The sequence below is a fragment of the Pseudonaja textilis genome, chromosome Z, assembly GCF_049901715.1.
Source record: "Pseudonaja textilis isolate UNSWEBS1 chromosome Z, rPseTex1.2, whole genome shotgun sequence".
Taxonomy (NCBI): domain Eukaryota; kingdom Metazoa; phylum Chordata; class Lepidosauria; order Squamata; family Elapidae; genus Pseudonaja; species Pseudonaja textilis.
Window position 1 is genome coordinate 132764075 of NC_142008.1, and position 15525 is coordinate 132779599.

The 15525-nt window shown below is 46.9% G+C and overlaps 1 protein-coding gene across 4 annotated transcripts in view; it reads left to right on the top strand.

The window, feature by feature from the left end:
* PPP1R12C (protein phosphatase 1 regulatory subunit 12C) overlaps nucleotides 1-13892 on the top strand; it is a 44269-nt gene extending 30377 nt beyond the window's left edge. Inside the window, exons 11-23 of one of the 4 annotated variants that reach the window (XM_087915242.1) lie at nucleotides 2911-3006; nucleotides 3542-3636; nucleotides 4499-4606; nucleotides 5304-5394; nucleotides 5627-5764; nucleotides 6245-6335; nucleotides 6589-6710; nucleotides 6883-6935; nucleotides 8744-8852; nucleotides 9020-9124; nucleotides 10429-10479; nucleotides 10920-10970; nucleotides 11504-13892. In XM_087915242.1, the coding sequence (XP_087771368.1) occupies nucleotides 2911-3006; nucleotides 3542-3636; nucleotides 4499-4606; nucleotides 5304-5394; nucleotides 5627-5764; nucleotides 6245-6335; nucleotides 6589-6710; nucleotides 6883-6935; nucleotides 8744-8852; nucleotides 9020-9124; nucleotides 10429-10479; nucleotides 10920-10970; nucleotides 11504-11590 (1197 nt within the window). In that variant the 3' untranslated portion in view covers nucleotides 11591-13892. The remainder of the gene's footprint in view (nucleotides 1-2910; nucleotides 3007-3541; nucleotides 3637-4498; nucleotides 4607-5303; nucleotides 5395-5626; nucleotides 5765-6244; nucleotides 6336-6588; nucleotides 6711-6882; nucleotides 6936-8743; nucleotides 8853-9019; nucleotides 9125-10428; nucleotides 10480-10919; nucleotides 10971-11503) is intronic. The other 3 variants (XM_087915241.1, XM_087915240.1, XM_026711731.2) reach the window with 3 other exon arrangements.
* The last annotated feature ends 1633 nt before the right edge of the window (nucleotides 13893-15525 follow it).

A 15525-nucleotide genomic window follows, 5' to 3' on the forward strand; every position in this document is an offset into this window, starting at 1 on the left:
GCCTGCTGCACTCAGGTGTAGTGGAGGGTGGCATCAAGAAATAGGAAAGTCTTGGATTGCTCTACCTTCATACAAGGAGCAGGAGAAGGATGCCAACTGTTCTGATCTCTAGACAGCACAACTGGCCCTTGTGCCATAAGGAATTTAAACAGTAGCCTTTTTGGTCTATTTGAATCCAGTCAGGGGAAGATCCTTCAGTTCGTGGGAAAGAGTGGGTAAAAGCTTCAGGCTTATATTTGACAGTTTTGGTATCTGTTTCATTTCCCTTCTTTCTCATCAGTTGTCCAAATAATGACCTTTTTTTAAAAAAAAAAAAGTGCAGAGAAGAGCAACTAGGACAATGAAAGGCTTGAAGACTAAAACATATGAAGAACGGCTGCAGGATGTGGGTTTGGCTGGTCTAGAGAAAAGAAGGACTAGGGGTGACATAATAGCATTATTACAGTATTTGAGGGGCTGCCACAAAGCGGAGGGGGTCAACTTATTTTCCAAAGCACGAGAAGGCAGGACAAGAAACCATGGATGGAAACTAATCAAGGAGAGAAGCAAACTGGAATTAAGGGGAAACTTCCTAACAATGAGAACAGTTAACCAGTGGAACAGCTTGCCTCCAGAAGGGGTAAGTGCTTCATCACTTGAGGTTTTTAAGAAGAGACTGGACAGCCACTTGTCTCAAATTGTATAGGGCAGTGGTGGCTAACCTTTTTGGGCTCCTGTGCCAAAAATTTGCACAAAAATTATCACATGCCAGCCCTTAGAAGACAATGCGTGTGTGATTCCCCCACCCCCTGCCCCCTTACCTGCACTGCGCCTCCCAGCTGATTTTCGGCCCGTTAGAGGCCTTTTTCGGCCTCCCAGAGGGTCAGGGGAAGCCTCTGCAGCCTTTGTAGGCCGAAAAATGGGCCTGTTTTGTCATTTCCGGTATTTCCGGAAATATAGGAAGTGACGAAACGGGCCTTTTTTCGGCTTACAAAGGCTGAAGATGCTTCCCTTGAGCCTCTGGGAGGTCGGAAAAGTTCTCAAATGGGCCAAAAATCAGCTGGGAGGTATGTGCATATGCAGTAAGGTAAGTTTGCCTGGGGCTCGCGTGCCCGCACAAATGGCCCTGCGTGCCACCTGTGGCATGCGTTCAGTAGGTTCACCATCATGGGTATAGGGTATAGCCTGCTAGAGCAGAAGACCTGCTGGCTAGAAGACCTTCAAGGTCCCTTCCAGCTCTATTCTGATTGATTGATCTCCTTATAGCAATAGCACTTAGACTTATACACCGCTTCATGGTGCTTTACAGCACTGTCTAAATCAGGGGTGTCAAATTGGCAGATGTATCACATGCAGGGCACACCACCCCAGCTCCATGAAGGCAAAAACCCGTTATACATCACATGACATCAACATGATGCAGCACTTTTGACACCCATGGTCTAAATGGTTTACAGAGTCAGGAACTTTCCCCCAAGGCTGGAAGGCTGAGTGAAGTTTGATTTACAATTTAAAAAGGAGGCAAATTCAAAGGAAACCCATAAATAGGTCAAAACGAGCCCACAGTACCAGATGAAAAGCTAAACTAGCTATAGATTTTATCTCATAATTCTAGGGAATATCAGCTGTTACTTAAAGAATAATTCATAACCGAGGTATCTCTGAAGAAAAAAAGCATGCAGAGTAAGGCATTAGCAAATGATCTCAATTTTCAGACTGTTGGATATCCTAGGTTGAATGGTATGCAAGCCAGCCATTTTGAAATGATATTTGTTGGTCATGTAATAGAAACACCAGGTACTTCCTGGTTTGTCATCTTCCATCAGTTTTGGTAGAATCATCTTCTGGCATTTATAAAATGGGGCAAAGCTCACTTAACAACGGAGGACTCCCTTGTATTTTAAAAAAAGTTTAAGGAGCAGGACTTTCTGATCTTTGGAAAGCTTCTGCCACTTAGAGGAGATGATGTTGACTAGATAATCAGTGAGCAACCTTCAGCCTTCTAGAGCAGAAAACCTCCAATCTTGGCCACTTTAAGACTGGTGGACTTTAACATGCTGCCTGGGGAATTCTGGGAGTTGCAAACCACAAGTCTTAAAAGTTGCCAAGAGTGGAACCTAGAGTCTTCTTGATGGCTGACCGAAGAATGGCTAAGCCACATTTTTTTTTAAAAAAAGAGCACCTCCAAGCAAAATACGTGTAGTTAAATCTCCGACAGACTTGAAGAAAGGGATGGAAAATTGCCCCTACTCCTTTCTAGTGACAATATCCATCTTTAGGGGCCCCAGGTGCAAAATGGCTGCCTAGTCTTGGCTGAGGTAGAATGGATCAGGGTCCGGAAGAGTTGGAGCCACCTGTTCCAAGGCCAGGAAGGGGTTATTTTAGGATGGGAAAATTCTGCCAAGCCATACTTTGCCTACCTCTCTTTGTGAACAACGAACTGTTCTGAGAATATGCCAAAGATTGGTGCTTTGGGTTAAGTTTTCAAGAGCCGGTCTTATTATTTCTGAAGGCTTAAGTGGACCCAGACTTTCTCAGGTCCGGGTCATCTTTGCGGTGGGTTTTTTTTTCCCCCTCATGATGCAAACAAAGCCAAAGGAGACATCACAGTTGTTTGAGGAAGAAGAAATTGGGTTTTGTGTTTAGCGCTTTTTTTTTTTTTTTTTTTTTGGTCAAAGGCAGAACACTTTACTTTTCTTCTTCCTCTGCTTTTTACTTATTCCCTTCTTTCTGACCCTCAGATCTAGCAGCCTTGCATTGTCTGTGACCTCTAGTGTGGGTTTGTTTCCCTCCAGTGGGGTGGCTTTTCAGCACGGGGTTTTTAGGACACGGATTTTGCCACCAGTATGTCTCTGCTGTGCCCTCTTTTTCTTTTCTTTCTCTTTCCCTCCCTCTCCATCCCGATCCTGTCATTGCCTGTATTATCTGCAGCAAGACATCCAGGAGCTCTTGAAGAAGTGGAGCAAGAATCCCATTGGCCCATGGTTAGCCAATAGGAACACAGCTTCTGAGCCACCTGGTGACCCGGTAGGAGCCTCTACCCATCAGAGAGGGTGGCTGGATACCTTCCTTGCTAACTTTGCTTTATTTGGGCAGGGGAGGGTTAAGCATGTGCGTGTTTGGGGCGGGGGGATCCTCGAGAGCCATGGAAGTATAAAGGGAAATGGGCACCAACAGCCTCTGGTGGGAATCAAATACGGTCCAGGATTCTACTGGACATCCTTTTGTTTCAGTTTTCCTTTTGCCTCTGCTCTTTCCCCGCTCTTTTTAAACATTTTTTTCTTTGTACTGTCTGAGCCACAGCTACCCTGTTAGAGAGGCAGTGCTTTTCTGTTCTTCGTTCTCCATCCTCGGTAGAGCAGTTCCTCTGGCATTAAGGGGGAGTTGCTCCCACCCTCCCTGTTACAGAAATGCAGTGTTCACATTGGTGGTTCCCCAAAGCCTCCTGAATCTCCACCTAGCCTCTGAGCAGCCCCCACTCCTTGCCCGAATAGAAGGTAGCAGAGAAACAGCCGTCAATCGTTACATTCTCTCTCCTTTTTTTTCCCATCTTCTTTTGCAGAACAAAGAGCCACGTCTGGCACGAGTAATCCCAACTCCCACTCGCCGGATCTTTGCCCTTCCAGACACAGAACCCCACCGGGATCCTCGGCGTGCGTGAGTAATTTTCCATGGATAAATTAAAATGGCACACTTTGGCTTGAGAGGCCTGGATTGGAATCTTGTTCAGACATGAAGCTAGTTAGCTGAAAAGGGCCGGTCGGCTTTTCCCAGGCAGGGTGGACATATTTGCCTTTCTCATCCTCTGGTGAGGGTGGATCTCTTGATGATCTCTTGAGTGGTGAAACCCACTAAGTTAAAATGAGTTAGGAGGCCTTTGATCCTCCAGATGTTAGGCTTTCTATTCCAAATATTTGCCAGCCGTTGGCCGTATTGGCTGCGGCTACTGCGAGTTTGAAGGAACTTCTGGAAGATTTGTTCCTAGACTGGAAGATCCATTGTTTTAAGCGATAGGATAGATTGGGACTGCTTTTAGTTTCTGAGTAGAGAATGGTGTCACTGGAAGACAGAAATATATGGGAAAGCGAAGCTGCCGTGCTTTCCAGTGAGTGTTACAATTTCAGTTAATTTATTTGGTCTTTTAAGAGCACCCTTATCGATTTCGAGTAAGGGTCACTTTTTACTGTTCGCGGTTTAAAACCTTGCAATACCTGTCCTACCTTTGTAAAAGAAGGAGCCAAAGAGTTTATTAGGTATTTTTGCTGAACTGGCAAGGGGAGGGGGAATATTGCCTCACAATTAATGCGCACAAGAGCCGCCAATGGACCACTAGCCTGAATTTCTGAGAGCAATGAATTGGTGTCGTGAAACCTCACAAAAGTCAAGGAGGCCCCTCTAAATATTCTCTTGCGCATTCTCCCTTTCTGTCTCCCTCCCTCCCTACCCCCTTCCCTCCCTCTCTTCCTCTCCCTCCCTCCGTCCCTCTCTCTCTTTCTGTGTTCTTGCTCACTCCCCGCAGAAACTTAGAAGGTGGTCTTCAGATGAAGATAGATACAGCCCCTACCCCACACCAGCCCCCCTCTTCCACTACCATCAGCTCTAGCATCGATCCCCGGGACCGCCGAAGGTGAGGGTTGGCTGGGCCAGGGGCAGGCAGTACGGAGAGCACTTAGGGCACCATGATAGAAAGTCAAATGGGCTGGCCTCTTTTTGGTGCAGTTATTATCCTGATCCTCTGGCCTTAAATTTATTTGAGTTCCTTGCATTTTTATTAACTTTCACTACTGGTGTGCCGGTGTCTGCTTCATAGTATCAAAAAGGGAGAGTATTTGGGCCAGACATTTATTCCCAGCGTCTGTTTGATCTTGCTCATCAATTGGGTCCGATGGAAGAACGACAGACTTTCTGTGTTGGGATAAATGCTCCATACGGGATGGCACATATACGCCTGTTATGCCATCTTAGAATCTCTCTCTGACCCACTGGGCTCGACCAAATGAAAGGGGCACTGCCAGCTGCTTTTCCCTCCTCCACCTCTTCCGTTTCATTCCACCTCTCTGGCATGACTAACGGCTTTACCTGGCAAAATGGAAGGTACGGTGTTTGGCCAGGAAAAGTGGAAGAAGCCACGCAAAAACCAACACTTGCGAAATTTACACGGAGTTCTCCTTTCCCTGTCCCAATGTCCCACCAATGCAGCAGCTCTACGAGGCTTGGCAGGAACTGGGGGCGGGGCGGGGCGGGGCGGGAGGGCGGCTCAAAGCTATAGAAAGTATGAGGGAAAACCTCTACGTGCTGCCTAACCACCAGGGTCTTCCTGCTAGGTCATACCAGACGCCAGTGCGAGATGAAGAGTCTGAATCCCAAAGAAAAGCCCGTTCTAGGCTCATGAGACAATCCAGACGCTCCACACAGGTAAGAGTTGGTGCAGAAGAACCTGGCTGAGGCTTGAAGGTGATGCTACACAGGTGGCACCAATTCAGGCACTGCTTTCTTGGCCTAACTCGAAACTTCACGAAACTTTTCGTGGCCACCATCCCATCAGCAAGGTATTTCACTGATGGATACACTTTCCCCTTTCTCTCTTTCCTCCATCCCCACGTTCCCCCCCCCTTTTTTTTTTTTGGCCTCTCCGTGCCCTTTTTAGGGAGTGACGCTTACGGACCTAAAGGAGGCTGAGAAGACCATGGTCTGGACCAGCGATTCCAAAACTCCTTCAGAACAAAGGAACAAGGAGGAGGAAAAGCGGAACAAAGACGGGGAACAGCAGCCTCAAGAGACAACGGTAGGGATCCATTGAGGCGGGTGGATTGCAGTCCAGCCCCTCCAGCATCGTAGAAAGTCCTGGGCAGGAGAGGACCTGATCCAATGAGAAATGGATCAGGGGAGAGAGAATAGGCCTCTGAACGGGACGACGGATGCTACAGGATGCAGATCCTTTGCAAAGGGCCTCTGAAAGGAAAAAGGAAGCGGCCATTGCCAGGCTGAGCAGGATACTAATAACCCTTTGGAATGGGATGGAGAGGGGGTGGCTTTCCTCGCGTGTCTCCGCTGGCCTTGGGTTGAGTTGAGGATCTGGTGTAATTTGGCACGTCCTGCGGAGCGCAGTAGTGGCACGCATCGCACAAGCCTTTTCAGTCACCCCAAGCTTTAGTTTGGCCCTCTACAAAATGCGGCCCTGTTGCCTTGAGCCCAGGGCAAAGCTTGTTTGTAATTGGTCTTCCTTCTTATTCTCCCTGACTTCATTCTCCAACACCTCGTTCAGGACTCCGCTAGGCGATTCCGGCTCCTCAGTTCAGACAGTTCTTCAGTTTATACTGTGAATCCGTTAGTGGTGAATTCGCAGCTCCAAAAAGGTAACCCTTGTATTCAGGTGACTATTTTTTCTTTCTTTCTTTTTCTCCTCCGTTTTCAGTTTGCCTGCTTGGCATGTTTCACTGTGGACTGGCATTAGCTCCTTCGATCCTGACTTGTTTCATTCTCTCCCTGTGTGTTTGCACAGTGCCAATCTCAAGGAAGCCTTGAAGCTTTTGTCTCCTCCAAGCTGTGTTGTTGAGCTCGGGAGGTCAACGGCCCAAACTCAGCTGCCTGTCTTCTTTTAAACTGCAGGAACGGAAGTCGATAAGGCTGGCTCTGAGCTGGACACAGACCTCCGGAACAGGCTGGCTATCCGAGACCGCAGGAAAGGCCGGCGAGAGAGGCGCATCACCGGTTTGGGAGGAAACTCAGAGGTAAACAAGAAGGGGACCACGACAGTGGGCTGATGCCCTGGAGGAAGGGTGGAGTTCAGGCTACAAATAGGAGGTTACAGTGAATCTTCGGGATGCCTTTTATGTGCGCCCACGATTACTATGTAGAGCCTCTTGAGAGCCTGTGAACTGCAATTTTTTTTTCTTTTTCTAGGGGGAGGAAGATGAAGACACTGAACATAATGAAGATCCATCAGTACATAGCAGGTAGATTCCCCTGTAGCAGTGATGGCAAACCTTTTGGGCTCAGAGTGTCAAAAATTCAGAAAACGTTTGTTTTGACTCTGCTGGCATGTCTGTCTGTCTGTCTCTCCCTCCCCCTTCTCCCCCTTCCTCCTCTCTCCCTCATCCACACACACACACCCCACACACACACCTGAACAAAAGAAACAATTCATAACAAGTAATAAATTATTTAAATCGATCGTTTAAAAAATGCATGCATGCCGTAATAGTAAATATTTTTCAAAATGCTATCCAGGGCAGCTCTGGATTGCATGAGGCCTGGAAACTTCAGAAAAGGCTCCTGTGTGGCCTCGTAGCTTCTAAAAGGCATGGGGAATGGCACCCCATTCTCACATGCATTTCAGAGGCTTCAGGGGCCGTGTGAGAGCAAGGCCCTCTTGCACAACTTCCAGAGGGTCTTCTAGACTTCTGGCATGTCACCAAAATAGGCATGGCATGTGACCCCCGTGTGAAAGATTCACCTTCATTGCCCTGTAGGGTCTTAAAACAAGGGCAGCAACAAATGCCGATCACTTTGTTACAGGTAAAGATTCTCAGCCATTCAGATAGCCTTGTCTGGAAGTTGAGTCATGGCAGCTGGATTTCTTTTCTTGTCAGTTGGCAACATTTCGCTGCTTATCCAAGTAGACTCCAGACTGAAGAAGCTACTTGGAGGAGCAGGGAAACATTTCAAACAAGAAGAAAAGAAGTCCTGTCGCCACGACTTAACTTCCAGAAACTGTGATCGCATGTAAGTAGCCGTGGATTGGGTGTAGCTGCTAAAACCTCCCTCGGAGGCTGAAATAGCAGTAACACTTATATATCGCTTTATAGTGCTTTAAAGCCCTCTCTAAGCAGCTTTTACAGAGTCAGCCTTTTGCCCCCAACACTCTGGGTTCTCATTTTATCCACCTCGGAAGGATGGAAGGCCCAGTCAACCTTGAGCCTGGTGGAATTTGAATAGCCGATAGTCAGCAGAAGTAGCCTGCAGTACACCACTCTAACCACTGGGCCACAGAGGCTCTTGAAATGCTTGATCCATGTTGTATATCTGCGTGTGTTTAGAGCAGGGGAGTCAAACTTCGGCCCATGTAGTGCTTAGGTCTGGCCTGCGGGTTGCCCTGGAAAGTCAGCGAAGGTCTGGCCCACAGTGCCTCCGCCAGCTTGACATCACTCATGTCGGGGACACCCTCCCAAGCTCAGTTTTCAGTTACAACGGCCTCCTCCGGCGCTCTGCCAGCAAAAACAGAGCTCGGGAGGATTGCAAGCTCCGTTTTCACTGGCAGAGCGCTGCAGGAGGCTTTCGCAGCTGAAAATGGAGCCTGGGAGCCTCCCCCGACATGAGTGACATCGAGCTGGTCATGCTCACCCTGATCACACCCACACACTGAGGTCAAACACAACCGATGGGGCCCTCAATGACATTGAGTTTGACACTCCTGGTTTAAAAGCACTAATTTCTTTCTGGAATTTCTCCCCCCACACCAAAAAAAAAAAAAAATGCTTCTTCCATTTTGTCCCCTCTTGAAGCTTGCTTTACTCCAGAAATGTTGGGTTGGTCGTTGACTACTCGGCAGCCTCCTTCCCAGGCGAGAAGACACCCATTTCTGCAGTAACACACAAAGCTGGCATATATTGTTGTTGTTGTGTTAAAGCACCTCTAGACCTGTCGTTTTCCTTTTGAGTCTTTTTCTCCAAATTAATATTGTACCTATCTGAATTTTGCATCATGCAAAGGAGGAGCCAGCAGGGGGCAGTGCTGACCACCTCCCTCTGCTGCTGTTTTTCAGTGATCACTTAAACAGCCTTCTGCCAAACCGGACAGCACCTCCTGGCTGCCAGAGAGGGAACAGCGCGCCGTCAGGCTGCAGAGAAGAACCAGACAACTATTATAAGAAAGTTAGTGCTTGGAGAAGTGGGGTTTTGCACTTAAACCGGGCAGGCAAAAAAAAATGGCTGCAAAGGAATCCTGATGTATCTTGCACTTGCTTATCTTTCTCCTTGCCTCCTTTCTTTTTATTCCCACCCCCCTTTCCCCGCCCCCCCCTCCCACGTGTAACTATAAGCTGTATGAAGATCTCTTGATTGAGAATGAAAAGCTGAAGGAACAGTTGCAGGAGGCGCAGCTCCAACTGACGCAGATTAAGCTGGAGCTGGAAAGAGTGACCCAGGTAGGGGCCGGGGCAAGGGGAGGACTGGAGAGGCATATTGGGACTGAGAGCATCAGCATGCAACTGATGCTGGCGAAGACTGGAGAGGCTGTAGAGCCAAAATCTCCTTTTTTGTTATTGGAATACAGAATGTGGAGTGTTGTGCTTAAAGTCTAGGATCAGGAGTAGGGATACTAAGGTCCATCCTATGCAACAGAAGTTCTTTAGATATCTGGGGCCAGTTATTTTATTTATATCCTACCTTTGTTGTTTTTACAACTAACTCAAGGCAGCAAACATGCCACAACATACCTTCCTCCTATTTTCCCCACAACAACAACCCTGTGAAGTGAGCTGGACTTGAAAGGTCATGGCTAAGATTTGAATTCATGATCTCTTGCTTTCTACCTCTCAGGGTTGTTGTTGTGGGCGAAAATGGAAGGATGGAGCACCATATATGCCTCCTTCCCAGCCTATGAGGAAAACCAGAAATGAAACAGCCCAAATACTCTGATTCTGTTTCATCGTAAAGCTGTGTTTACAGAATCTTTGCAAGCCTGAAAGTGTAATTCTCCTACATCGCCTTCAGTAATTTACGGAGGATCCCCGTTGAGCTTCTTGCTCAGCTCCACTATACGGCTGTGAGCTGTGCTCCCACTTATCTGACTCTTCCCTAGGCAGCGTTTCTCCACCCTTCATCATTCCCACATACCATTCCTAGACTTCCAGAATGAAAGGAGTTAACAAAGTTAAAAGTTAAAGTTAACAGGTAAATAAAATGCATAGCCTTAGTGTGTATTTGCTTTAGATTTCCATCTTTGCAATTAATCTGGAACAGTTTTGCTAACAAAAACACCAACCTATTGTGCTGAGTAATCTTGTATTGGCTGCTGTTTCTCCCAATATTTACAATTCTGGTTCACCCGTGGATATCTTAAGAAAGTGACTGAATTGATAGACGTAAGATAGTTTGCTTGCCTAGCGTTCCTTCTGGTCCAGGAAACATGGATCCAGTTTTTACCTCTCTGAACTTGCTGGTATAGAGTGTGATCTTCAGCTGAGGTGCATTTCTGGATTTTCTGTGATCCCCACGCCCACCCACCCCCCACCCCAAAATCTGTAGAACGCCCTCCCCAAATAATAAACCACTTCTGTCCCTCAGGTTCTCATTCCTGTCTTCCCTCGGTTGTGCATTGCTGTATTGTATGGCTTATTTTATCAGTCATATCCTGTCTTCAGATCTGCAAAGGGGAAGGTTAAAAATGTTAACACAAATAAGCAGAGAAATTATTTTAAATCTTTTTTGTGTTGCTTGTCCTTTCCAGAGGCAGGAGCGCTTTGCTGAGCGGCCGGCTCTTCTAGAACTAGAGAGATTTGTGAGTATTTGTTCCTTCCTTCCTATTCCTTCCCCTCTCCTGCATTGCCAAAAACTGATCCATCAAACGGGTGGGTGCCACCTTTTGGGAGAAGCCTGTCAGTGAGGCAGTTATGCTGTTGAGGGGAGTACAGTGATTGAGTGGACATTTTTACAGCCACTAAAGGCTGGGATTTCAAGGCCAAATGTGTACACTTTTAATCTAGATGATTTGTACCCTGCCCTAGAAGGAGAGGAGTTCCTGGCTATCTCCACTTGTGTTTACCAGAAAAATGACTAGTATATATGGCCTGTAGGAATTCTAAACCGCACAACGTTCAATTTAACCCGGTTTTATTCTGTAGAGGATGATTTCTCCCTACTCAGCATGAAAGCATGCTTAGGATTCCTTTTCTGCTTCCACTCTCACTTCATCTCTTTGTCCCACCTGTGCCAAACCAGGAGCGTCGCGCTTTGGAAAGGAAAGCTGCTGAGCTGGAGGAAGAATTGAAGGTAATTCCTCTCTTGTCGAAGGAGGAATTGCTCCGGTTAAACTGGGTAGCTTGGCTGGGAGCGAGGAAGGAGGAGGTGGCAGGGAGGAAATAAATTTGCGATGCAGGTAGTCCTCGGCTTACAACCACAACTGAGCCCAAAATTTCTGTCGCTAAGTAGGACCATTGTTAAGTTAGCGTTGCCCCATTTTACGACCTTCCTTGCCACAGTTAAGTGAATCACTTCAGATGTTAAGTTAGTACCATGGCCGTTAAGTGGCTTCCCCACTGACTTTGCTTGTCGGAAGGTTGCAAACGGGGATCGTGTGACCCTCCACATTGCCATAAGGTCAGTTGCCAAGCATCCAAATCCTGACCACGTGACGATGGGCACGCCGCCACGATTGTAAGCGTGAAAAGCGGTCATAAATCCCTTATTTCAGTTCTGTAGCAACTTCGAATGGTCATTAAAAGAATGGTTGTAAGTCGAGGACTGCCTGTAATCGAAAGAAGTGCCTTGGGAGTTTGACTTTGTATCTGCCTCTCCCTTCACAGGCTCTTTCAGATTTGAAAGCCGACAACCAGCGTCTTAAAGACGAAAACGCCGCTCTTATTCGTGTGATCAGCAAGCTCTCCAAGTGACCACCAGCTGCTGTCACTGTCCCCCCCGGTTTCTCTGTGAAGCAGGGACCTTCTTTCACACACCCCACCACCACGTGTACCAAGATCCTGGTCAGGGACAGGAGAAATAGATGAGGATAGGGGTGGCCACCTTCCTCTCACCACCCAGGCACTCCAAACACGGGCTGTTCTGAGGCTCGGCCCAAGAGGCGCCACCAACTATTGTTTTCCCCAGAAGTTTGTTTTGATGCCCGCTTCTCCTCTCCTGGCCCTTCTCCTTCCAGAGACAGTATTTATTTTGTGGCTTCCTTCAGTGATGCTTTTTGTTTTGTTGCTTTTTCTCCAGGGAACAAGGGGCGTAGGGATGATAGGAATCAGTCTTTCTGGGAACCCCTAGGGGTGGGGTGGCCACTATTGTTGCTGTGGGGAAATGGGATTAACAGGCCTTCTTGACCACCAGGTCATTAGGGTGTCTCTTATGGTTAAACTTGGCAGCCCAAGAGCAAAATTACCCGGTAGTGGCGATGCAATTGGTTGGAAGAAATATTTTGGGTTGCTGGTCTTAGCGTTCTCCCATCACCACCATCCTGACTAGCAAATGCTGCAAGAGGCTGGCAAGCATTAATGGATCGGGTGGAGGGTGGCATCTGGTCTTTGCGAGCTAAAAGAAGTGAGCAGTCAGATTGTAGCTGGGACCAGGGGTGGGATTCAAAAAAAATTTAACAACCAATTCTGTGGGTGTGGCTTGGTCATGTGACTGGGTGTACATGGCTTGGTGGTCATGTTATTGGCTGGGAGTGGCCAACTCAATATCACTCACATCGAGGCACGCATCTCCTCGCCTGGCCTCTCATTACTGTGGGGATGCTGCAACAGTCGTAATTGTGAAAAAAGGTCATAAGTCACTTTTTTCAGTGCCATTGTAACTTTGAATGGTCACTCCACACAAGCAAAGTACCAGCAAAGGAGGGGGAAAAAACATCCAGAGAAGTTCCAGAGACAGGAAGTCTAGTCCTGCCAAGAATGTGATAAGGGTTAACGGAGAGGCAGTTTCTGTAAGCAACACCAGAATGTTTCCTTCCTGCCTTCCTTACAGGATTAGGCCAGTAATTTCTGCTAACAACGGGTTCTCCGAACTGCTTAGAATGTTAACAACCGGTTCTAGCGAATAGGTGCAAACTGGTAGAATCCCACCCCTGGCTGGGACCCCACAGCGGCCTTGGCTAGCCCAAAGCCATGAGAAATCTCTTGGCCATCCACCAGGGGAGGCTGGAGAATTGCGCCTGATTACTTGTGAGGATGACAATGAATGTCGATGGTGGGGTGAGAGAGGCAGCAATGCTGTGGAGGTTCTGCTCCTTTCTCTTTGCATCTTAATACTCAGGTGCAAAGATTGAGTTGTCCCCTCTCCTCTGCGGTCTTTGAATGTCTATAAAGCTAGGTGGATTTTTCAGAGTTGTACCTGAGCTTTCTTGCCTAACTCAGGCCAAAGGAAACCTGCCTCTTTCTCCTTCCTTCCTTCCTTCCTTCCTTCCTTCCTTCCTTCCTTCCTTCCACCATTTGGACCGTAGCCTTCTGCCAACACCCAGCCTGGTGATGATGCTGGCACTATTACCGTGAGGCTTGAAGCCAATAAGAGAGGCCATAGCCAAAGCCCATACTTGACAACGGTGACATGAATTGCCAGCCTCCACTCCTGCTTCTCCAGCAGTTCTCCCTCCTTGACCTTTCATTTCCTAGCTCCCTGGGCACCATCTGTCTCCCAGAAGAAATCTGGAGTTCCAGCTTAGTGGCGGTCCCATATTTCGCTTCCTTGCACGCATGCAATCCAATACTTTCAATGTTAAAACTGAGGGCTAGAAGTACTTCAAAGTGAAACTGAGGGCTAGAAGTAATTCCAAGAGAAAAAACGGGTCCAAAGTACTCCCCCGAAAATCCTGTTTGTGTGTGTGTGTGTGTTTCCTGCGCTATCATGAGCCAAGACTCCTTTGCCAAAATAAATAATCCCTTCCTTTTCTGCCATGTCCCCCTCTTCCGATTCCCCACTTTTCTTCCCTCCATCTGTCCTGGTCCAGGGATTCCCCCCCATCTTCCTCCATAAATATCTGTACATAACAGAAGTATTTTCTATATGGCTGCATTGCCAACAAATACCAGAAGAAAAATGCAGAGAAACTTAAATGTGCAATATCGCATGAGTATTTTTTTTCCAAAGAAGTCTCTATATTGTACTTGTTTATTCAGCAGCACAGCTGCCATTGTTTTAAAGAACAGGGAATTGAAATTACCGTGTTTGAATATAATAAAAAGATTTTAAAATTGGTATTTGAATATAGTCATTTCTCAATCAGTTACATAATGACTGTCTGATGGCATAGATACAAAAGAGCATGTAGGTTGTCCTTCCTCAGCCGTTTATGTTAGACTTCAATTCTCGAAGAAGTAGAGGGTTAAAATGAGTTTGATCATGGTGGGCAGTTATGGCAACTTTACAACCTATGGACTTCCAACTGAGGCAGCCAGACAGGAATTCTGGGAGTTGAAGTCCACAAGTCCTAAAGGGGCCATAGTTACTCACCCCCGAGTTCGATAAAAACCTGCAGGACACATCTATTAGTGGTTATACAGACTCCATTTTGAGAGGTATTTTCAGTGTGTGGTAATTGTGGAGCAGCAGTTGAAGAAGATTATTGCTTGAATGTGCTACATAGCATTTGGCCATAGTTACTCCTAATACTTCCTTCAAGGTCTCAGGTGGTCTTCCCAGCATTGTGTTTGAATTTGTACAGCTGTTCCACCCAGATTGTCATTGATATACGAGTCCTATAAATCCATCTCCCCGGGTAGTCCATTCCAAGGCCTTGACCTCCCGAACCCAACTGAAAAAAGGCTTCCCTAATTTGTTTGCTGTGTTAAGCCTTCTGGCTTAATATAGCACGGCCCTTTGTCCCTTCACCCTCAGGACAAACACAAGGTAATTTGTTAGACTGGAAGCTGATTTAGAGATGACTCAGTAACATCTTAAGCTCGTTCTAGATCTAAAATTAGAGGTTAGGGTTGGCCCCATCCTTCCTTATTCACTTCCTTCTCTGGACACATTTCAAGAACAGCCAAGATGTCACGACTAGGTGTTGCCCCTGGGCAGGAATGAGTCATGACAATTCGACCTCCCTTTGGGCATGACAGAGTCGGCCTCCTCCCATTTCCAGTTCCCAGAAGCCAGCAGGCTTGGCTTTTGATTTATTTTTTTTTATAGGCATATAAGTGGATTATTGCAAGATTTAGAGCAGGTGTGTCCAACCTTTTGACTTGTCTGGGTAAAGAAGAATTGACTTGGACTGCATACAACTGGTCCTTGACTTAGGACCACAATTGGGCCCACTATTTTTGTTGCTAAGTGAGACAGTTGTTAAGTGAATTGTGTCCCATTTTATGACTTTCCTTGCCACAGTTGTTAAGCAAATCGCTGCAGTTGTTAGTAACACAGTTGTTAAGTGAATCTGGCTGTGAGAAATGGAAAAATAGCCTATTGGACTACCAGAGTCCATAGGTTTCAGAAGGATAGCAGATAACCTTTCCCGAATTCGGTCACAAGGTAAGGGTCACAACCGGACTTGCTTAAGGGACAGGCCCGAGTCTCGCCCAGCGTATTTCGCTGGAAAACAGTATGGACTGGTCCTGTGGTGGAACATAGTCTCCCCTGGGAGCTGATCACTTCCTTGTATTGGGTGAGGGTTGTGCCCTTGTGTATTATGTGGTTTCGTTTTGGCAGTATGTGCTTGCTTTCGCCATTAACGACACCCTACATGAAAAGAAGTTTTGTAAGAAAAGGGAAGAAAAGAAGAGAGTTTTCAACCAGCTGTTATGCTGGTGTTTGATAAAGATGTTGTTTTCATGCTATTACTTTTGACCAGTTGGATGTGCTGGTTTTTGTGTTTATAGTTGTATTATTGATT